At 32.2% G+C, this 24883-nt stretch overlaps 1 protein-coding gene and 1 long non-coding RNA gene across 2 annotated transcripts; one reads left to right on the top strand and one right to left on the bottom strand.

Moving 5' to 3' along the window:
• Positions 1-1465: 1465 nt before the first annotated feature.
• On the top strand, positions 1466-24326 carry Ino80 (chromatin-remodeling ATPase INO80). The gene is made up of 31 exons (XM_080167828.1): positions 1466-1756; positions 3948-4164; positions 4495-4713; positions 4888-5156; positions 5377-5475; positions 5777-5939; positions 6293-6585; positions 7611-8130; positions 8573-8654; positions 8808-10964; positions 11338-11515; positions 11798-11968; positions 12208-12348; positions 12516-12632; positions 13308-13595; positions 14425-14642; positions 15078-15156; positions 15538-15825; positions 16155-16246; positions 16495-16641; positions 17147-17234; positions 17452-17628; positions 18434-18718; positions 19566-19729; positions 20115-20233; positions 21077-21240; positions 22245-22370; positions 22721-22834; positions 23029-23129; positions 23317-23392; positions 23520-24326. Exons 1-31 carry the CDS (start codon positions 1712-1714, stop codon positions 23868-23870), a joined length of 7548 nt encoding a protein of 2515 aa, XP_080023954.1. The 5' UTR covers positions 1466-1711; the 3' UTR covers positions 23871-24326.
• LOC145324192 (uncharacterized) lies at positions 3145-3346 on the bottom strand. The gene is made up of 2 exons (XR_013881202.1): positions 3212-3346; positions 3145-3177 (listed from the first exon to the last, which is right to left on the bottom strand). It is a non-coding gene; the product is annotated as an uncharacterized LOC145324192 (long non-coding RNA).
• Positions 24327-24883: the final 557 nt, after the last annotated feature.

Raw genomic sequence — 24883 nt, 5'->3', positions numbered from 1 at the left:
AGACATCTCGCGGTAAACAAACACATTTAGCTATTTTTTTTTTGTCAATCTTATTACTTGTTTTATTGACTTATTTTTATTAATTTTATATGTTAAATTGATATATTAATTAATGCTTTTTGTATCATTATATTAAATTGTTTTATATTTTATAATCTTTTTTATTAATAAGTTTCCTAGCTAAATTAACCGTCCTCAAAAATAATCATAATTTTTGAATTTTCTTGAATAAGTTATGATTAATTCATAACTTTTTTTGGTATAAAATGTAAGTTATTTTTATATTTTGAAATTAATTAGGTTTTATTTTTCATTCGTTACATGTATATTTATTGTTGTTTTAAGCAATTAGTTTTATAGATTAGTTTCAAAATCTCAAACATGTTTCTGACAAATTTCTTGTTTTTCTTGACTGAAAAAAATAGTTATGCTGTAAAAAGTTTAAAAACTTGAATCTTAATTCAAAATTAGTGTAATTACATATTATTTTTGCAGACAACTCGAACTCGATAAACTTGTTTGTTTTGATTTTAAAATCTTATTCCATAATCACGAAACCTTGTAATTCTGTTAAATTATTGATTTTATTATCTATTTATGTCAATATATGTACTTTTTAGTATAATATTTGATGAAAATTGAAAAAACTTTCTTAATCTCATTATAAATCATATGTTTTTGTTAAGATTAAAGTTGATTATTTGGCATAATTTTCTTGTTTTTGAATCCTCCAATATGGCGCTTATATATATTGTACTAGAATCCTCTCTTCTCTTTATATTATTGTGTCTCCCCCAGCACTGAATGTGTGTATGTATGCACGCTCTCTCTACCCTGTAAAAATGGTGGAGTGTCTCTATATCTAGGGCTAGCTGCTGCTGCTATCACAGTATAGATTCACACAACAAAGATATATTACACGTACACATATAGTCTTAGGTTTGTGATTATATATAGCGACTTCATATCGAATTATTATGTGACATTTAGTGATGACACTTTCCCCACCCCCCTTTTACGTACTTCCCCCACCCGGTGTCAAAAATATTTATTTGTAAACAATGCATTGTCAGGTGCATGACAATTATGAAAATTGACAACTTTCGTTTTCTGTTTTATCTAAAAGTACCTAATTAGCTTTGATTTGTGTTATTTTAAATTATTATTTTCAGGAATGTAGGGATATGCCAATGCAGAAAAAATATTCTGGTATTTTTTCTCTTCTGCCTAAATAGTGGAACTTTCGTTCGTTTGTAGCTTGTAAATATTGGAGTAGATTAATCAAAAAGCTATAAACATATTTCTTTATCTCTGATTATTCCTTGTCAAGGAATATGTGAAAAAAATATTTACCTATCCAAAAGATTAAATAAAGTACAAATAATTAAGTTAAATAGTGTAATAATAAATTAGGTCTGAGGTTCGAGTCTGCTTTGATTTTAGTATTAAAATGTACCTATTGCAGCTTGACAGTTTCCACATATGTTTTTGCAAGCACAATGTTATAATTTTTGGATCTTTATTTCAGAAAAAAATGGAAATATAGAAAAATAAAGAATATAACAATGATTGAATATAATAAATGCTATCCATGTTCAAATGGATAATGTTAATCTGTCATTACTTTGTTAATAAGTGAAGTGAATAACAAACTGAAAATATGAAAAGAAATAGAATGATACACAATTAAGGAGAAAAATTGTGAGACAAAATGGGAGAACCTAGACCAATAATATATTCTAAAAAACCCCAACAGGTATTTTTAAATAAGATATGTGTTTTTTTCTATTGTTATTAAGTTGTGCTTTATACTTAAACCTTTTATTTCTCCTTCTCGACTCTAGAACATAATACACATTTATGCAGGGCGACCACTGCATACTATATATACTATATAGGATGAATGTGGATACTATATCATACTATATGACAAAAATTTACTATATATACTATATAATATTACCTTTTTTTGACCAAAATTTACTATATATACTATATGATATTACATTTATATAACAAAAAACGAATATTGTCAGTTTTGTGACAACGCCTCTTAAGGTGTGTTTTGTCTTATATTTTCACTGTAGGTTTTCTCCTATTTCTAGCCCCTGCGGGGCAATCATTAACCTTTATCTTACCTAACCTAACCTTCAATAACCTATCAAAAGTTAACTGTGATAGGACAAAAATACATAAAGCTCTTCAGGTAAAAGATTAAAATTTCTTATTTGAATAGTTAGAGTTTAGAATATGCATCTATTTAGATGATATTAAAATATCTAAAGGACAAATTAAAATCGGCCATCAAGTTTAGGTCCTGTAGGTCTCCAAGTCTTCTCTGGACAGAGTCCACATGGAGGCCTGCAGCACCTGAACCTGGATAGCAATTGTATTTTTTCTTCAGATATGTAAAATTGTAAATAACATCTATAAAATGTTTATAAGAATATTTGATTTTTATCTTACCAGAGTCCACCTGGAGGCCTGCAGCACATTAACCTGGAGCTCAATTGTCATTTTTTCTTTAAATACATAAATAACATCTAAAACTAAGCCTATGTTGTTTAATAAACTTACCTTTAACTTCTAAATTAAAAAATTTTTATTTTATTCCTGTCCAGAGTCTACCTGGAGGGCAAGAATGTCCAAGTCGGGGGAATAAAGTAGTGATTACCCCCCACCCCCCAAACGAATTTGGGGGTGCTGGCACCCCCAAAATTTTTTCCAAAACTAGTTAAAAAAACCTTACCAGGACATATTTGAAGCTACACTTTAAAGGAGAATCATATTAATTCATCAGTTAGCAACGCTTGTGGGTTGATTATTTTGTTTTCATGTATAGGAATGAAATTGTTTTTAGTACTTTATTATTAGTTAGGTACTTATTTACATTAGGTATTAAATTACCCCCCCCCCCAAAAAAAAAAAAAAAATTAAGCTTAGACGCCTCTGTTGGAGGCCAATTTTTTTCCTTCAAATATATAATTACATCCAAATATATGCTAATTTTTTTTAACAAATAATCCATTAACTGCTCAAATAAGAAGTTTGATTTTTACCTGTACAGAGTCCACCTGAGGGTCTGCAGCACATGAACCTGAAGGCTAAATGTCATTTTTTCTTCAAATATGTAAAAAAAATACCCAAAAAGATGCATAATTTGTTTAAAAAGTTGACCTCTAACTCTTGAAACAAGAAATTTGAATTTTACCTGTCCAGAGTGGACCTGGAGGCCTGCAGGACCAGAACTTGAATGTCGATTTTAATTTTTCTTCATTAATGTTAATAACATCCAAAAAGATGCATATTCTGCTTTATAAGTTGACCTCTTACTCTTCAAATAAAAAAAAATATTTATAACCTGTCCAGAGTGGACCTGGAGGCCTTCAAGACCAGAACTTGGAGGCCTATTTAAATTTTTTCTTCAGATATGTTAATAACATCCAAAAAGATGCATATTCTGTTTAATAAGTTGATCTCTAACTCTTGAAACAGAAATTTGAATTTTTTTTACTTGTCTAGAAACCACCTTCCAGCTAGCCTGCAGCACCCGAACCTGGAGACCTATCCTAAAATGATTAAATATACGTGAAATACTACCCAAAAGTAAACTTTTATCCCATATAACCTATAGTCTCACATTAATACCTAGCCTAATAATCACAGAGTAAGCGAAAGTGGAAAAACTCTTCTCCCCCCCCCCTTATATGTTAAATTGCTTTGATAACAACTTTGCTTTGAGTTATTATTGATGATGTATATACTATGTATTACTAAATAATTCAAAGTACGATACTATATCATACTATATGAGTAAAAAAAAATATACTATATATACTATATGAATAAAAAAAATATACTATAAAAATACTATATTTTTTGGGTTTTGGAGTGGTCGCCCTGTATATGTGTATAATCATAATTTCTCATATTCAAAATATATTTAGGGTTCAAATAAGAGAATTATTACAACTGTAGCAGTGCAACCAACTACAGTAACTCTATCTCATCTAACACCAGCACAACAAACGTCAAAATCCAACCAACAACAGATAATATTAACCCTGGCAGGTGTTCATCCTCCGGCATCCAACAGTGTCCAGCCTATTTATTTAAATTTGGGAGGAGGTGGAACTACAGTAACGACCTCTAGTTCTATTTCAGGCAAGGATAAAAGAATAAAATAAACAACATCCAACAAATGTTCTGATTTTTATCTAATTTTCGCTTTAGTTTGAGAGGGGAGTAAAATAAAGCTCATAAAGGAACATGTTTATAACAAACGTTTAACGATTGCACTTGAACTTAAAGTCTTGTTTGCATTTTAATTAATCGGTTATTGGGTCAAGAAACACCCTGACACATGTATTATAAAAAGTTTTTTTTTGATTTATCAGTTATGACTTGGTCAAGGCCGGGACTTATCAAACAGCAATAGTACCAAAATTAATGTACATTACATTTTCTAATGTTTTCTTATCCTTTGTATTACAGGGCAACCGGTTGTTACATCCGCAATACAGCAGCAGCAAGTTAATAAACCTGTTTTGATTAATATATCCAGTAGTAGTCGAGTTGGGAATCAGCCTGGTGGCGCCATAGCCTTGCCTACTGGTCATCCAGGTGGCGGCATAGCCTTGCCTGCTGGTGTAAGACTTGTAGTTCCTGCTACTGCTGGCGCGTTTAGTGGAAATCTTATTAATATTTCATCAGGATTGTATATTATCAATTTAAATTATTTTTTCATTCCATCAAATTTTTGTAGTGAATATTATAAAAAGGAAAAATCATTGGCATTTTTAAATGTATCTTACTTAAACATACGTTGTGTTTCTATCTGAAGTTATTCTTAAAAAGAAAAGATGATATAATCAAATACCAATTTAGTATCTGGAACTAGAATATTAACAGCTATACCGGCCAGTCAAGCATTAAAAATTAGCCAAGCTAGCCTGACAACAGCTAACATCTCACAAAATGTTATTATTGCAAAATCTTCACCAAACCTAGTTGTAGCAAGTTCTAATCCAGGCCAGACAAAGTTTCTAGCCCCGCGAATTATTGGAACAATTGGAAGGCCAATAAATATTGCTAATTTGCGGGCTCCTGGCAGTTTTAATCAGAACATTGTTCAGCCTCAAACTCGAGTTACTCCGGTAAAGTATAAAATTATTTATTTGGAAATGCAGCTAAGAGGGTAGGTATGCCCGTTTAATATTCACTCAATTAATTTAGTTTTATTGATTTTTGTAAGATTCAGAAAAATAAAGAAACTAATTGTTTTTAAAAAGTTTTTTTTTCTTCTCATCTTACTATGTTGCAATGTGTTGGTTTCTGAAATATAAAATAACATAAATGTTATACTTCTATTTTAAGGTGAGGTCAGTATCGAATCAAGTGTTGCCAACAGCACCAAGACCACAACAAATTGAAATTAAAGCAATTAGTCCTCCAAAATCACATGACACTCCAAAGGTATAGTAAGCCAATTGGATGTGTGGTGTAGGATCTCACAAACTAGAATTATTTTCTGAAAAAAAACTTTCTTGGTTTTCATCAGGTCTTAGGCTATTTTTGATGGAATAAGGCGAATCTTAAGCCCCCCAAAAAGTGTATATTTTATACCCTTCGTTAGAAAAAAGCTGTTATGGGTTAGGTGCAATCACAAATAAAACAAAACACCTATGTTACCTACAGTTTTTAATGACTAATAATCTTTATATTAGTTCAACCTTTTAATCATGAAAAACATCAACATAGTTTCATATATTTTTAGGTACTGAAAGGCCTGAACATTGGTGCTAGCAAACAGCAGCCTATAGTATTAAACCATAACAACCTGATAACAAATCCTGATGGTACAAAATCTCTTTTAATTCAACGTGGGGGGACACAACAGCTTGTCAAACTGCAACCTGTAACTTTTCCAATTAGTAAAGGTAAAAATATTCATTTCTTGACATGGATACTCTACATGTTTTATATGATTGTTATACAATTAAATAAGGACCAGTTAAAAGCTTTTTGGGAAGCATAGATACAATCAATGGTTGCTGAAAAGATCCTTCGCTTATTCAGGACGTTAACAACCAGGCAATTATATTAAGATAGAGGGAGTGAAAATATATTTACAAGCTACCAACGCAGAATTTGGACATAGATATTTTGCAGTAACAAGTCAATCAATGTTCTATTGCTATATCAATGATTTAATGTATAATGTGTAGGTATATAAATTCTATAAATATTAGGTAATTGTCTCTCTCAAAATTAAATTTTTTGTTTGTTTTAGAACCACCAAGGCCTCAAATAAAAGTTTCTAAAGTAGAAGTTACATCTCCTCCTGTTCTAAATGTTGTTGGAGCAAAACTTGCTAATGTAAAAATCGTGACATCAAATTCAGATAAACAAGATATTGATAATAATGAGCATAATAGTACAATTGAAGAGAATATTGATGATAGTAGTACTGCTCTAGATCTCTCTAAAACTGCTAAAAAGTCTGAGAAAAATGTTGAACATGTTAAACCTATTACGCCACCAAAAATTCCTACTCAATCTGTTGTTTTTAATCAGAAAAATCAGGTAATTTGAATATTATAAAATTAAAATCTTAAAGGGATAGTTTCACGAAGTGCATTTAAAAAAAAAATAGTGAACTGTAAGTTTTTTCTATTTTAAATAACGTAGTAGTGCATAATATAAAGTTATTGATTAAAATTAAGAGATTTTACCAGGGATTTTCTTTAAAAAATGAGTTTTTCATTTTTATTTTCAACTTCGTTGCGTGTTATATATGGCAAAAACTTTTTTGTCATAAATACAACTTTAGATAGCATTTACTAGTTAATAGAACTTTAAACTTTTTATTCAACAAAATACACATAACAACAAAGAATGACCAATAAAATATTTAGTATGGTACTTAGAGTAGTGATCTTTTTATATGTCTTAGTAGAATATAAAAGGCATTTGATAGATATGATTGTGATAAAGAATTTTAACATAGACCTGACCAAACTTTTTTTATTTGACAATATCTAAAAGAGTTAGTGATTTGCAACATAAATTACATGAGAATGGTCTTTTTATATATATATATGTTGTATGGTTAGTTGGTATTTCCGCGTGAGATAATGTGTATATTGTAAGTAAACTGGACGGTTTTATTTATTTTTTTAAAAAGAATCTATAGAAAACCTGTCCTATAGTGCACCGGACGTTATTTTTTATGTTTTTTAAGTAACTTGTCCCAAGGGGAACCCCTGTTCAATTTTTTTATAACTCTTGTGAAATATGTGGAAAAAGATTATCTAAAATTGGTGTTTTGGCTAAACATATGTGGAAAAAAATAGACCATTCTCATGTAATTTATGTGGCAAATCTCTTTAACTTTTTTCGATATTGTCAAATAAAAAAAGTTTGGCCTGGTCAATGTTAAAAATTCTTTAACATATAATCATATCTATCCAATGCCTAATATATTCTACTAAGACATATAAAAGTTCACTACTCTAAGTACCTTAACTCTTTAAATACACTTCATAGAACTATCCCTTTGATTGTTTAAATCTTTAGGGTGTTTATCTAACTTAATTTTTATTCTCTAGGGTCCCTCGGTAACAGTCAAAACAGCTATTTCGCCTTCATCGACAAACATCCCCCAATCACTGGTAATAAGTCCTATAACAAAGACTTCATCTCCCACTGTAGTAACATCACAAATTCAAGAATCCCCAAGTAAATCCAAACCAATGCCTGTTTACGCCCTTGCCAATAACAAAGGCCAGGCTGTGAATGTTGTTACAACATATACAAATCTACCAGTATCTAGCAGCAGTACATTAACTGTAAAGGGCGCCAAAACACTACAAATTATCCCCACTACCAAAGGCAGTTCTCAACAGAAGCAAATCATAAATCTAGCCGGATCTCAGATTAGAATTCAAAACCCCACAAACATTCAACAGATTATTGTGCCAAAGCAGACCAAGATCATTAGTACTTGTAGCAGTGAACAAGTATCTGTACCTGTCAATAAATTTTCAGTGTCCCCTCAGCCTACTCCTATTTTAAGAGCTAGTTTGCCACAAAGTGTTTCTCTTGCAAGCATAATTCAAACTTCTAAAGGTATATTTTAGTATTGAAGCTACTCTATAATTTTCTTTGTGTGTCTCTCAATCAGTTAGCTTATTGAGGAAATGTGATTTTTGCAGCTAAAATTTGCAGTAAAGATTTCTATGATATTTGAGCATCTAGTCTGTCTTGTCATGTTTCAGAGTTCATAAACTTTTTTTTCAAGGTTTGATGAGATTTTTTGCATATATTCCAATTCTTTTCTTAGCTCTGACACTGACAACATCATCTGTCCAATAACTCAGTTTGCCCGTTTGTTCATTTCATGATTTTTTTGTTTTGCTACTTATGGATGTTGTTATCCTTGTTTTCTTTTAATACTTGCAACTATATTTTTACAATATTTTAGTCATATGTATTGATTTTGTATTTATTTGCAATCTTTAGAACTTTGCTGCTCAATATAAAGCATTTAGAAGTTTCTGTTTTTTTCAAGGTTCTCCTGCCACTGAAATAGGAAAATTGGCAGCTGGAAATCAAATTATTAAGGCTGCCAATGGACAGCAATATATCATCAGGTAAAAGTGTATTTCTAACTACTAAAAATATAATTGATAGATAATATATACATAAAATGGAAAAAAACTTAGAGAATATGTAAAAGATTTACTCATTTTATCATGAAAACTTACATAATGGCCCTCATTATGTTAAAATAAAAACTATTATAGGAATGCAACAATTCTTCCAAGATCTGGCTGTCCTTCCAACCTTCCTCCAGGTGGCCAAGTCATCCAGTTAGCCACCCCAATTCAGTCAACAGCAAAAATTAATTTTAAAAGTCCTACTACTATCACCACTCTTAATGCTTCTGTAACCCCTCCAAAAATGACTGTAGCACCCCCTAAAACTACAACTAATGTTTCCATTATTTCACCAACAAAGCAGGAAATAGGTGGCCCACCTAATTTGATTCATATAAATATTCCAGTAACTGGAATATCCTCTAGTATGCCATTGCCCTTTCCTCTACCTATTTCAACTGCTACTATATCCTCTGAGGTATTTACAAACACTTTGCCATCTGAAAGTAGTATGAAGCTTATCAATCCTGTGAAACCAGATGTTAGCAAAAAAGAAACACAAATCTTGAATCCAGCCTCCCTAAAGGGCCTAAAACCAGTTCCTAAACATGTGTTGGAAAATTCATCATTTGCAATGACCAAAAATCCTTTGACTGAACAGCTATCTATTCCTGTGACAATGACAAATTTCAAAATTATGCCAACATCTGTTGGAGGGAAGGTTGCTGCTCAGCATGCCCAAACTGTTGTAGCAGTTACTGGCGCACAACAATTAGGACAACCCGCAACTTTTCACAACTCTAATCTCATGACAAACCCAGTAAATGATTCATCCAAAAATCAAATTAACACTAGCAGTACAAATAATAGAAAACAGTCTAGTGCTGCTTTTCAAGGAAGTGAATTTGCTCTACCTAAGCATGTTATGCGTTCTACAACATCAGATAATGCTTTGGAGATTGAAAAAATCATTAAAAACCACAAAGGTATTCTTTCAAGTTGCTCACCACAAGAACTAAAGGGAGCTAAAGTAGTGACTTATTCATTAAGTAATATTAAATCACAAATGCCTGGCAAATCTGAAGCATCAAATAGCCAGCATGTAAAAACAGAGCCTGTACAAAGTAGTATTCCTAGTCAAAATTATCATAATTTTCCTGGCCTGAATATTACAGTTTTACCCAAAAATACAGATAATAAAGCACAATTTGTAAAGGTTGATCAAGTTCAGGAACCTTTAATACAACAAAATCAATCACCAGATAGAACAAATCAGGGAATTTCAACAGTAAACAACATAACTTTTGTTGGAAGTCCAACGTATAAACTTTCTAATATATCACCCAATATGTCTGTTGGCAATGCTGACATGGGTAGTTATAATCAAGCTGCTGGTAGAGATCAATTGGGGCAGAAATTAATAGCAAGTCAGGAGTCTCCCAAACAGGGTCAACAATTTTTCCTCCATGATGGAACTACCTTAGTAAGAGCTGATGATTTGCCTGGAAGATCACCAGGAGAATATTTAATACAGCAACCAGTATTTAATCAACATCCAGGGATGACAAATTCTCAAATAATTCTAAATATGCCAAATGCAATTCCATCACCTAATAAGGGTGAACAAATAATGCAAAATCAAGTTATTCAAGGCAGTCCAACACCACCAACCTTTGCCATGACCAGTAAACCACCACAAATGAATCTTATTCCTATTCAAGGAATAGATCCTTCTGGCAAAACCTTAGTTCCTACCACAATGTTTAACTTTGTACCTGTGCCCCAAGAAGATTTAATGAAACAGACGCATCAACAACAATACCACCATCATCAACAACAACAACAACAACAACAAACTGCAGATGTAGCAGTTTCTGAAGTTCAAACTCTTGTTTATTCGCAAACAACTCCTCAAGAGCAAACCATTATTGCATCAACGCATTCACCACCAAAACCAAAAAAATCCAGAGCTAAAAAGCACCGTGAATCTTTAAAGCAAAAAATACAAAAGATAGAAAATGCGCTAAATGTGCAACATGTATCCAACATTATGGCAATTACTAACTATCAAAATCAAGAAAGTAGACATCAGATACCTGAAAATCTTGAAGATGAATTTTTAGAAGCTCTGGAGGAAGAGTGTAGTGGAGTGGAACCCAACAAAGCTAAGATGGATATTTACAAAAGGTTCTACAACCATCCGGGCTGTGTTAACAATATCAGATATTTAAATGGCAGTAATATGGAGACCTATCTTGATAGATCTATGTTGGACAACAAAAAGTATCTTCACTCTCTTTTAAGGTAATTTTTTAAGCTTAATAAACAACATATTTTTATGAAAACAACATATACCTACTACATACTTTTTAATATTTAGGTATCAAGAATAAAAAAAATATGTCTAATTTATCAATATTGAAGCAATATGTGCAGTTCAATAAACAAAGAAATTTGTCATTAAAAATTGGAACACCTACTTTATTTATCAATCAACTTTGACGATTTTTTCTTATGAAAAACTGACGGACATTAGATACCTGACTCTTTTCTAGAGAAAATGGTTGAGTGAAAATTGAGTCTTTTCATGTCATTAATAAATAATAGTTTTGTTTTGGTTAGTTGTGTTTAGTAAGTATCTCTTTCAGTTAATTTTTATGCATTTTATTTTATTTAGAAAACACATCAAGTTAAAAAGAAGTAGATCAGAACTTATAAATGGTAAACCTATGAACAACAACAAAGCAAAACCAGAAAAGAAAGATAAAAAGAAGAAAGTTAAAGAAACAAAGCTCAGTTATATTGAGATGAAAACATTGGAGAGAAGAAAATTATTTTCATACATTGTTAAAAAGGTACCTATCAATATTCTTTTAAATTTTAATACAGGATTGGTTAGGACAATAGACTAGAGTAGACGATGATTATTTTTATTCTTTGATTAAAGAAGTGACAATTAGGTTGATATAATTTCATGCAACTTCTTGCAAACTTCTTAACGCTCCTTTTTTTTTGATGTATCAACGTCACTTTACAATTAGAATATTTTGAGACCTTATTGGCCCTACCTGCATTACTTTTTCATCTTTATGTGACCTCTTTGTTCCAAATTTATTAATGCTTTTTCTTTGATTTAGGAAATCGGAAAAAGTAGTAAGGCCCGAAGCTTTATCCTCAAGGAGAAGATAGGACACTGTAAGAGGTTGGCCACGGCGTGTCACAGGGTCCAGAGGCACAAGGAGGCCGTTAACCAGAAAATTGCCAGGGAAAACATGTGGAAGGCTAAAAGACTTGCTAAAGAAATACAGGTACACAAAAAAAAACAATATTTGATTATATAATATTTAGTATAAGGATTAGCAAATTGTAATACAGCACTGCACCTACGCTGAGAAACTATTATGGTAGATTCCTGGTTGAGACTTTTGACGGATAAATAAACCAGCTTTTTTTCAGAGACTTAAAATTGAAAAATAGTGGTGCTGTGTCAGACACGGGACTTTATAATTTATATGACATCTTACCTACATATCAATGCTTTATTTAGGCTTATTGGAAGAAATCTGAAAGGGAAGAGAAACAGCAGAAGCGTGCACAGGAAAAAGTTGAGCAGGAGCAAAGGAAACTGGACATTGAATTTCTCGAGGCAAAACGACAGCAGAGAAAACTAAATTATTTGATAACGCAGGTAAAAATTCATAAAGAGTGACTGACCAAATGTTAAGTTATGTTTTTTTTAGACTAAAACAGAATTAGAACGCTTAAATTAGGCATGACAGTTGCTTTCATGATATTAGATAATCCAGGGATCTAAAGGGATTAGACACATGTATTGATCATTATATTTTACTTTAGACTGAGTTGTATGCCCATTTTATGTCTGGTAAGATCACTGGTTGTAATGTCGAGGGTGAAACACAAGAAAATATTCTGTCAAGACTTAACTCTGATGTTGCGGATCAAAGATTAAAGGTTATTTTTTTTATTGGTGTCTCATACATTTTTATGTATAGTTAGGGGCTTGTAACCTAAAGTCGGAATAATTAAAAATAATATTCATTACTCATATTGTTAGGGATTTTCCATATGTGACAAGCAAGCAGAGAAGCCCCCCTCCCCTTTTAAAAAGTAAATTGGGATCATGGAAAGAAAACGAAGTTGCTGGTTTCGTCGTTTTTTCACAGTAGTCTTTCTCCTATTTCTAGCCCCTGCGGGGGGCTCTAGCCCTGCGGGGCAATCATTAACATTTACTTAACCTAACCTAACCTAAAATAACCCTTCAAAAGCTACTGTGAAAATACGATGAAACCGGCAACTTCTTTTTCTTTCCATGATCCGTAAATTGAAATAAAGGTGTGGGTATTTTTCTGTTTTATTATGACTGTTGTCTGTCTAACCCCCTTTTTAAGAGGGGGGAGGGGGGTAGTGGTTTAACACCACGGGCCCTATACCTGCGGTACCCTTACCCTACGGGGATAACCTGTTGTCCAATATAAAACAACCTAAATTAAACACTAACTCACGAAAAACTAAAATCCCCTAAAAAATATCAAAATAAGGTGTGTGTGTGTATGGGGGGGGGGGGGGGGTTCTCCCTATCTACCTATTATTCTTTAACTTTCTACCATTAATAATTTATCTAACTAGGAGCTTGACTATTACGACGAAGAAGAGGTGAAAGCAGCGGCTCTGTCAGCCGTTACATCAGCCGCCAGAAGTCAAGAAGCATCCAAACTAGCATTTGACTCTGAGACTAATCTTCCCCACTCTAGGCGACATTCATCTGATAGTTTCATAATACCTTCATCTGAGAATTCAAATAGTTTGGAAAATACTTCTGATAATTTTGAAGACTTGAGATCTGTACCTAAGACTTCAGTGATGAGTGAGTCTGCAGAAATGGCTGGGGAAAGGCCGCAGCCTTCCATATTCCAGGTAAAAAAGATGAAAAAAAATCCATATAACTAGAATATGTGCGTATGTTTACCTGTTATTCTGAAAAATTACGATAACTAATTGAAATGTAACTTTCTTGTTTAATAATGTGATGGATTTAGGCAATTTTTTTTAAAAGGGGGGAGGCGGATGTGCCACTTTTTGAAACCAAAACTAAAAGTCAAAGGAACTCAACTAAAAAAAGAGTTACAGGTCTGAGATTTTGGATGGCAGTTGCTTAATAGGGGTACAATATGGAACTGTGAAGAAACGGCGGAGCAACCGCCGAAAACCGCCGAGAAAAGGCAAAAAACAATTCGGCGGGAAACGGCGGTTTTCGGCAGTTGCGCCGCCGTTTCTTCACAGTTCCATATTGTACCCCTATAAAGCAACTGCCATGCAAAATCTCAGACCTGTAACTCTTTTTTTAGATGAGTTCCTTTGTTGACTTTTAGTTTTGGTTTCAAAAAGTGGCACATCCGCCTCCCCCCTTTATTCTGTTGATTGTGTATGCCTTACAACCTTCCCTTTCTTGTATTTTGAATTTAGACTCCCCATGAATGGTTGTGGAGCAGCTGCTAGTCTACAATATAAAGTAGTACTTTTTTGTTTGCAACAAGGATCACTGAAACCATTGGGTGGGTTAAGTTGTGCTTTTCGACAAAGCGCATTGGGGGTGGTTTTAGACTAAACTAACTAAAGTGTTACAAAAGTTACATTTTTTCTTTAAAAACCGTCTTTTATTTTAAAGAGGAAAAAAATAGATTTAAAAACTAACTTTATTTGACATTCTTAATGATATGTTTACCCATACCAACTGACATTTCAGGGGACTTTGAAAAGCTACCAACTAAAGGGAATGAACTGGCTATGTTCATTGTACGACCAGGGTATAAATGGCATCTTAGCTGATGAAATGGGACTTGGTAAAACAGTACAGTCACTGGCATTTCTGGCCTATATTGCTGAAACATATGAAATTTGGGGACCTTTTCTTGTGATAACGCCAGCAAGCACCCTTCATAACTGGCAACAGGAGTTGGGCAGGTACAGTTTAATAAAATACACTATCATTTAGGTGGTTTCCCTCAAAATGCCTAATCGAGCACAGAAACCCTCACCCCTTATTTTGAAGAAATTGAAAATAAGGGGTTAGTTTTTTTTGTGTTTTTGTTTTACTTAAGGTCAGGTTATACATACAAAATGCTGAGAATCTTTAAATAAGGAGGGGGGGGGGCGTGCTCGATATGCACTTAAAGGGAAAGTACTTTTAAGTTATTCAAAATAGATAACTCACCTTTCAATATGTTTTGTACTACGATTCTTCTTATAGTTAATTAAAATCTTGTTAGTTATGTAACTATTGCAAATGTAATTTAAAAGAAAAATGCAATTTTGTTCATTGAAAACAACTCTTAATTAATTTAGAAAAAATTAACTAAGATTTACCAACTTTACATTCTCTTATTTTCTTTGTTATAGATTTTTACCAGACTTTAAAACAATACCATATTGGGGATCTCCACAAGAAAGAAAAGTCTTAAGAGGCTTCTGGTCACAGGTTCGATCCTTTTTTTCCATAAAAGATTTATGATTTGTTTCTGTTCTTTACAAAAAAAGACAGAAAAAATGTTTTTGAATTAGGTATAATTTTTTTTTTTAGCCTTACAAAATAAAATCATTGATTTTTTCCGACGGGGGTAAAATATTGATTTCAAAGGTTTAACGGGGATAATTTAATGTATTTTTAAAAATTTTAAGAGTGTAAAAAGAGAGGTTTTATAGTTTGAGGGTGGTAAACACTCCTTTTAACAAGCCCCCCCTCCCCTTTTACGTCTATGATTTATATTATTAAGACGTTTAAGAATTTGTGTATTTTAGACTTCAAAATAGTGTTTGATAACGATCATTTACACACGTTTTTTCAAAATATATTATTTAGGAGAATCTACACACCAAAGAATCAAGCTTTCACATCGTTGTAACAAGCTATCAAATAGTTGTTTCTGATTACAAATATTTCAACAAGCAACGCTGGCAGTACATGGTGTTAGATGAAGCTCAGGCCATAAAATCCGCCAACAGCCAACGGTGGAAAATGCTCCTAGAGTTCAAATGCCGCGGTAGATTACTTCTGTCAGGAACACCTATTCAGAATAGTATGGCGGAATTATGGTCACTCTTACATTTTGTGATGCCCTCCCTGTTTGATTCTCATTATGAGTTTAAGGTAACAGACTTTTGTCTAAATAGATTTATTACCTAGTAGTTTTTTTACATCTAACAAGACAGATTTTCAAGAAAGTAGGTATGTCTTTATGGTACTGCAACTATTTTGAAAAATGTTTGATAATGATAAAATTATGCTTTTTCTTTTAAAAAAAATTCTTTCATCATTTACAATGTAAAAAATTCTATTAATATCTCATGCGCAAAAATATTTCAAATTGTTGCATATCAATTTGATTTATTTCAAGATCCTCTGCAAATTTGAAAGAAATTTGAAATACCTAACTAATACATTGAGCCAATTTTTAAAAAATTCCTATAATATTTTAGGAATGGTTTAGTAAGGATATAGAAGGAAGTGCAGTTGCAAGCGGTTCCGATGGATCCAGGGGCAAAACTGTGGATGAAAAACAAATGTCAAGGCAATGAATAATAAATATTGGAATAACAGTCTTAGTTAGAATGATTTTCTAATCACCTTGGTTAGTTTTGGGGTTTTGGGATAATGCCTAAGTTTAAAATTTTACAATTTCCCCGCCGGGCCCCCCCTCTAAATGTTGTAATTATAAAAGTATCCATACCCCCCCCCCCCTTTAATAGTTCTTTAATTAACATTTTAACTCCTGTATCTCTTGATTATGTTTGAATACTTATTATTCTATGTGTATAGGCTGCACATGATCCTGAAACCCTTCATGTTGCGTAGAATCAAAAAGGACGTGGAGAATGAGCTGACCGACAAGGTTGAGCTCCTTGTCTACTGTCCTCTCACCATCAGACAGAAGTTACTCTATGCTGGGTTAAAGCAAAATATCAGGTATAATTATAAAACTTATAAAATATGCAAATCATCTTGAGATTATAAAACTAGGTTGACAATATTTATAAAAATAGCAAAGCACAAAAGATCATTGGTGGAAATATGGATAAAGTGATTTAAAGAGCAGATGTACAGTTTTCATAAATCAGCAATTAATTTGCAGAAATCCTGAAACCTTTCACATCTGTTTTTTATATTCTTTAATATTTTTAGAATACTGACGGACCACGAAAATGATATACATTACTGATGCTGTTTGGTACAGGGAATCCTCTGTGCTGAATAGAAGCAGAGAAAATAACATTTTCCCCATTGATTAACAGACTGACGGAAAGACATACAGACAAAGTCACATATAGATTAGCTTTGCTTTTAAAAATAGAGTTTATATAATCTGAAAAAGTGTACTATTAAAATACAGCGATGTCGTTGTTGCTTTTAAAATAAAACAAGCTCTTCACATTTATTTCTAAATGTAATTGTAAAATATATTGTGATTTAGAATCGAAGAGGTCTTGGCAGGACTTGGATTGGGGTCGGGTACTTCTGGAGTTTCAAGTCTTATGAATCTAGTCATGCAGTTTAGAAAGGTAAGTGTTTTTATCTGTTATTTAATGTCATTGTTTTTTTAAATTCAAGTTCGATTGTCTAATTTTGTAACTGAACAGATTTATGCACAAAACTCTTATTGTGTGATGTCCTACCTACCAATATGAAGCCTATATTAATGTAAATGAAATACGCTATAATATATCGTTAATATTGTTAATAACAAAAAGCAGTTTTGTTCTTATTATTTATTATTAGGTTTGTAATCATCCTGAGTTATTTGAGCGACGGGAGCCCAAATCACCGTTGCACCTTCCCCTGTTAACCCAGCCAGTTCTGCCACGCCTTCTAATTCTGGATCCGCCTATTTCTGCAGCCCAACACCCAAAACATTCCATCTTTCAAGCACATAAAGTTCATAGAAAATATTTGGAGGTATTTCTTTCATTATTAAGATTTTTTCTCTATAAATAAAAAATTGTAAAAACTAGTTTAAAGTTTATTTTATGCCTTTAGAAATGCATGCTTACTTTTTTCTTACAGTTTTTAATTAATAATTCAAAAGTCTTTTCTTCAATCGTATAATTTGCTTTAAACTTACATTCATTTAAAGAGGACTATCCACGAACCAGAGCAAGTGATTCTAAGCATCTTCCAGCATTGATCCATAGTATTTTTTTAGTGAATATATTAAGTTTATGTTTAACAATTGCTTTATCGACTAAAAAGTTAGGTTTCACCATGGTTTTATATTAAAAAAACTCTGAAATGTAAATAAATTTTTAAAGCAATATCATCAAATGCTTTGTTGAGTTCAAAGGACAAAATAAAATAACACTGCAGAAAAGCATCAAATGTTGTAAATTGCAAAAGTACATTAATTAAACTGTTTACAAGTTATCAACTCTTTTTCTAAATATACATTTTTAATCACAAAATATATTTTTATGTCAAAGCTTTTAATCTACAGTTTGAACACATCAAAACATTCGATGATATTGCACCAAACAATGCTTAACATTTCAGTTTTTTTTTATATAAAACCATGGTGAAACCTAACTTTTTAGTCGATAAAGCAAATATTAAACATAAACCTAGTATATTTACTAAAAAAAATTCTATGTGTCAATGCTGTAAGATGCTTAGAATCACTTGCTCTTGTTCGTTGATAGTACTCTTTTGGCTTATTCCCAACTAAATTTTATCTGAAATACACTAATTTCAAAAACTTTTTTTCTAGGTTGACGACCACAGTTTTGATTTCCTAAAAATGGCTGGATTATCTGCTGGCGAGCTGGAAAATTGTACCTGGAGCTTGTATCACCGCTGGCTGCTTTTGATATCATCCTTACAGACAAAATCAAGCTGGGACACTGCAGATATTTTCAAGAATAATGATCTAGTGTTTACTGGTTATACCTCGTCTTTCTTAAGTCACTGTGATATTGTAGTGTATAGTATGCCCGAGACTATTGCCCATAGAATCATCAGATCAAAGCACCTGGTGGCCTCAAAACATCTAGAGGTAGGTGACTTGTGTTGGATCATAAAATTTTTTTTTCAACTTTGGTAGACACAAAAATTAAAAATGCTCAACTTTAAGCAATGCAATATTATTATATGTATAAAAACCAACTCATACAGGAAAAGAGAAACTTGGACATACGTACCAACATATCTTTGATATGGAGATGTACTGCATATTTAGCGTTATACAGTAAAGTATCACTTTACCTTATATTGTAATAGAACAGAACATCAGTTCTTGATTATGATATATGTTGTTTGGTCAGATCTCGCAAGATCTCAACCAAGGTACAGTATGTCGATAATTAATTTAGATATGTAGCATAGGATCAGATCTCGTAAGATCTCTATCCTATTATACAATCTTGATATATAAAGACTCTCCTTAATAACACAGTTACTCCAAGATTTATCAATCAGGTACAGCACAGATTGCATAGAAGTCATCTAAAGCCCGCTAATGCCATGTTGTCTGAAAGTATTTACTTTCTTACTTCAGTGTCTTCCGGGAGTGTCATAATCCATAGTTTCATGATAAAGATGATTAAAAACATTTATTAACTATTTACACTAAAACACTAAAACACAATTAGGAAATTTGTCATGTATATAATTAGGACACCCCGGGGACAATTACAGACATCAGCAGCAGTAGAGGATAATGATCTGATCTGATGTGAATGATGAATACAGGAGTGATGATCAGTTGTCTGATTCAGATTCCTGAAATGATAAATGTCATTACAGGAAGATGCAATCTAACGTAGTTTTAATAATTTTTTTTGTGGAGTAATATGATTTAGGCTGCCTTTAAGATAAACTTTTATCTCTTAATTTTTTAATAGGAAGGTGCTATTCCATTGGTTGAAGAAGTTCCTCATAAGCCACACCTTCCAGAGATCCGCCCGTGTCAAAGAGTCGAGTGCCCACCCTTTCTGTTGAGGGTTAATCCAGCTGTCAGCGCCTGTCCAATTGTACCTGACTGTTCAAGTAGAACTGCCGAATATAGGTGAGACATATGTTCTCAATATTTTCTGTATATATCATAAGATTAACTTTGTTCTTTTTAATGATGCACTTTTATATATGAGTGAAACATTTTTCGAAACCTTAGTTTTAAAAGTTACATTGAAGATATTTATTTCAATTCCGGCTTTGTAGTAGAAGATCATAGAGGGGCTTAAAACCATCTGAAGAATTAAATCTGACAATGAAATAACATTTTATTATCACAGGATCTATAACAATCTTACTTAAACTAGAGAACCCCATCGGTTCAGTAAATTATTGAGATCTTAATATTCAGATTAATCCCCTTTTTACTTGATATTAAAGGTTTATTCATGAACATTTATTAATAATACGATAAATCTTAATGTATGTTACATATTTAGGAAACAAGATCATGAGAGAGTTTGGGTTGGTCCTGATAGATTTTCCACAGCTAAGAATCTTCTTTTATCCGGCCAGATAGATGAAAAGCAACCTAATCCTAGTTTTCATTATATTGAAGGTAAGAATTGTATGTCAAAGGGAACTATCCACGAACGAGAGCAAGTGATTCTAAGCACCTTCCAGCATTGATCAATAGTATTTTTTTTAGCGAATATAATAGGTTTATGTTTAATATTTGGTTTATCGACTAAAAAGTTAGGTTTCACCATGGTTTTAATAAGTTTTGAAATGTTAAGCATTTTTGATGCAATTTCATCCAACGCTTTGTTGAGTTCAAAGGGAAAAATAAAATACAACGGCAGAAAAGAACCAAATACTGTCAAAATAATATACTTTTGCATTAAGCTTTTAAACAACAGTTTGAGTTCATCAAAACATTTGATGATATTGCATCAAAAAATGATTAGGTAATATTTCAAAGTTTTTTTGATTTAAAACTATGGTGAAACCTAACTTTTTAGTTGATAAACCAAATATTAAACATAAACCTAGTATAATTCACTAAAAAAATATTATGGATCAATGCTGGAAGGTGCTTAGAATCACTTGCTCTCGTTCGTGGATAGTCCCCTTTTGAATACTCAATAGCCTAGAATCAAGATGATATGTAGTGTTTGCATGTTAATGTATAGCAAAGTTATAATCTCCTTTCCCCCCCGTCCACCTCCCCTCCTTTTTATAATGGTAAAAACATTCCATGATTCAATGGAAAACCTTTTGGAAATTGTTAAATGATCAGACCAGCCATATGCTAGATCCTAGTGGAAATACTTTCAAAAAGACAAACAAACTTCCTATTAATTTTTGTATATTAGGATGATCATCAAAGAAAATCTAAAACTGAAACAGGAACACCCAAAAAAACAATTCATGATACAACTTTGATTGAAAGTATGTTTAGATGAGAAAAGTGGGCTGGAGGGAAGCCGTCCAGAATCAGGTTGGTCCAGAATAGTTGTACCTGACAAGAACAGCTTGATATCAGATGCTGGCAAGCTAATGGTCCTGGATGGGTTGCTCACCAGACTCAAAGAGGAGGGACACAGGGTTCTTATTTATACCCAGGTATTCATATAATTAAAAAATATATTTCATAAACCCTTATTAGGGTGGGTTCATATCGGAATTAGACAAAGCGGGGATATGCAACAGATAAAATTAACCTTAAAAACATTTCTGACCGAAAAAGAATTTTAAAAAATTGAGTTTTAGAACACGACCACTTAAAAATATAATTCATTACTTATTAGTATGCAAAGACGACATTCAAAATTTTTTTTGAATCAGAACTATGGCTTCATGGTGCTCCCTGGAAAGGCCTTGAGGAGCTGAATCAGGAACTTTTGTCCGTTTCAAAATATCTCGTTCCTAGCCTTAGAAATCACTAAAAAACCAAAAAAATTTAAGGTTTATTGTGAATTGTCCAATTTGTAGAGGTTTTTTAGATTTTCTCAGGCTAGGAACGAGATTTTTTGAAACGGACAAAAGTTCCTGACTCAGCTCCTCAAGGCATTTCCAGGGAGCACCATGAAGCCATAGTTCTGATTCAATAAATTTTTTACTCCCATTTACAAATAGCTATACAATTGAATGTCTGGTCGTCAGCGGTTTTAAGACTTAGGATAAATTTTAAATCATCCAGAGGTGTATTATATCTATATAAATTGAGTGCTGATCCCCGCTTTGGCCTCAGAAAAAAAATGTCCAAAATCAACCCACCCTAATCCTTATAGCTGTTATCTGTCTGTACTCTAACTATTTTTTGGGAGGGTATATCTGTCCCTGGAAACCCCCCCCCTCCCGCCTTGAAAAATACTACTTTTTCAAACTAATATTAATATCAGAAAAACGCCCTTTTCCTTTCTAGATGGCTTTAGAGGCTTAGCCGCTAGTATCAAATAAAACAAATGAATGATTAATTTGATCTATTGCACTTCATTCCATCGAAAGATAAGACCTCGAATCAAACAATTATTTGTGTAATGTACTGTACAAAATAAATAATTGAAAAATATTTTTTAAAATTAAATTAAGATTTGAGATATATTAAACTAGTTAATTTTATTTAGATGACAAAGATGATAGACTTATTGGAAGAGTTTATGTCTTACCGTCAGCACAGCTATATGAGACTGGATGGATCCAGTAAGATTCATGAAAGAAGGGATATGGTGGCTGATTTCCAGAATAGACAGGTTAACTTTTGTTGTTGGTCATTGCATCAATATTTTAATTATCAGGAGCTGTTAGATTTATGGCATTTCTGGTTGAAAAGATTGCATTCTTTTTTGAATGATAATTTGTCACAATCTACACCGAGAACCAAATAAATAGGTAAGCAAATCTCAATTTCTAGAATAGCGGCTGCGCTATTATTTTTTTATTAGAGTCTGCTACAATTACAAAAATTGGAGCATAGGTCAATAGATAAGTTGTCTCGATGGTCATGTACTTTGATACCATTTGGGAGACCATCACCACCAGTAGGAGTATTCTCTATAATTGTTAGTTTAAATAAATATTAAGAACAATGATAAATTTTCAGGATATCTTTGTGTTTCTATTGTCAACGCGTGCAGGTGGGCTAGGAATCAATCTGACTGCCGCAGACACTGTCATTTTCTATGACAGTGATTGGAATCCAACAGTTGACCAACAGGTAGAGATATTTCTTAAAATTTCAGAAGTAAACTTTTCGTATTTGATAAAAGAAAAATTATATTACTTTTTCTCCAATAACTGAATATGATTGTGTCTATTTTAGACCATATCAGCACATAATCTTTTGTTTTTTTTTGGTATCATAACTTAATAATTTTGAAATCGCCTTCTCCTAATTTATAATTAATTTAGGCAATGGATAGAGCACATAGACTTGGTCAGACTAAACAGGTCACAGTCTACAGGCTTATCTGCAAAGGAACTATTGAAGATAGAATTCTTCAGAGAGCCAGGTATTTTTAATCAACCTAATATATGAGTAACAGGAATGCTGTCTGTGTTTTAGATCTCGCTAATTGCTAGACCATTATGGCTCTGTTTTAGAGGAAGCATTTTATAGGTCCGATTAATGTTCTTACTAATTTAGGGGAAATAAGAGATATATCAAAAGATTTTTTTCAATAATAATTTTTTTTTCAGGGAAAAATCAGAAATTCACAATATGGTAATACAAGGTGGCAGTATTAAGGGAAAATCTGACCTTAAACCAAAAGAGGTGAGCCATATTTTTAATAATATTTCATGATGACAACTCATGCTTTTATTTAGTTAAATAATAAATATATCTACTACTTACTATTTAACAGTTTCATTATAAATAAATATAAATTATTAAATATTAGGTTGTGTCGCTGTTGCTTGATGATGAGGAACTTGAAAGAAATATGGCACGTGCTAACAATGGCGGGAAACAGCTGATCTCTACTGGAAACTACGACGATATTTCATCTGAACAGCTTATTAAAGTTAAAAATGAAGCACATCATATTAAATTTGGAGATTCACAATATTTTCGCCCACCAAAGAAAAGAAAGAAATTTTCCAAAAATGTACACGGAGATTCTAAAAAGATAAAGAATTGTAAAATGCCTGACGATGGATTGAATACGCATCTTAGAGATGATTTGATACCTACTGCTGATCCGGCAAAGCACAATGGAATGATTCTTGATTCAAATTCATTAAATTTTTAATGTGATTTTTATTTTTAATCAATTGATGAACAAAGGGGGAGGTCATTTTCTAGTAAATTCCGTAAAAGTGTGTAAAGGTGTGTGTGTTATAAGGCCTAAAAATAGTAGTAGAACGATAAGGTGCTCCCTATTGTTCTATTCAATAGGGAATACAAATATATAGAGCACCTTATCGTTCTACTACTATTTTTAGGCCTTATAACACACACACCTTTACGGAATTTACTAGAAAATGACCTCCCCCTTATTGCTTTTTTTTAAAGATTCATTGGGCATTGCATTAAAATTAATTGATCATGAGTTAATTTTTGTTTATTTTGTGATATAATTTTTTTTGGCGTTGAGCTGCAAAAAGTTTTTGCAGCCTTTATATTCTTTATTTTTGTTTGGTTGACGTAATTTTAATTAATTAAAGTTAGATTTTTTAACATAAATTTGAAGCCAATGGGCATTAAATAGGTATTTTTTTTCTTTTAGTATGATGAAACAATGCAATTAGAAACAGCAAAAAAAACTTTATTGATAACATTTCTGAATGTCAAAATTATATTTTTAAAGGGGTAGTTTCACGAAATGCATTTGAACTTAATTTAGTGAACCGCATATTTTATCCTGGTTAAATGGGTAAACTACATTTATATGGCATATATTTGAAATGAATTCAATTTTCTACCACGTAGTTTTTAAAATATCAAGACCTTAAAATTGTCTTTTTTGTGATATATGCAATTTAAAAAGACGATTTTCAAGTCTTGACATTTTAAAAACTATGTGGTAGAAAATTGAAATTTTTTCAAATATATGCCATATAAATGTAGTTTAACCATTTAACCAGGATAAAATATGCGGTTCACTAAATTAAGTTTAAATGCATTTCGTGAAACTACCCCTTTTATGTAAAGATTTATTTATTTTCACAAGTGAAATTCATTCAGATGTAACGTATGATAAATTTTGATGTAATAAATAATTATTTTGTTTATTGTTATGCATGTTTTTAGACTTTAATGTGT

The sequence above is a fragment of the Acartia tonsa genome, chromosome 7, assembly GCF_053477335.1.
Source record: "Acartia tonsa isolate MP-2025a chromosome 7, ASM5347733v1, whole genome shotgun sequence".
Taxonomy (NCBI): Eukaryota; Metazoa; Arthropoda; class Copepoda; order Calanoida; family Acartiidae; genus Acartia; species Acartia tonsa.
The sequence above is the reverse complement of the archived record's forward strand: the minus strand, read 5'-3'. Positions and strand labels throughout refer to the sequence as shown.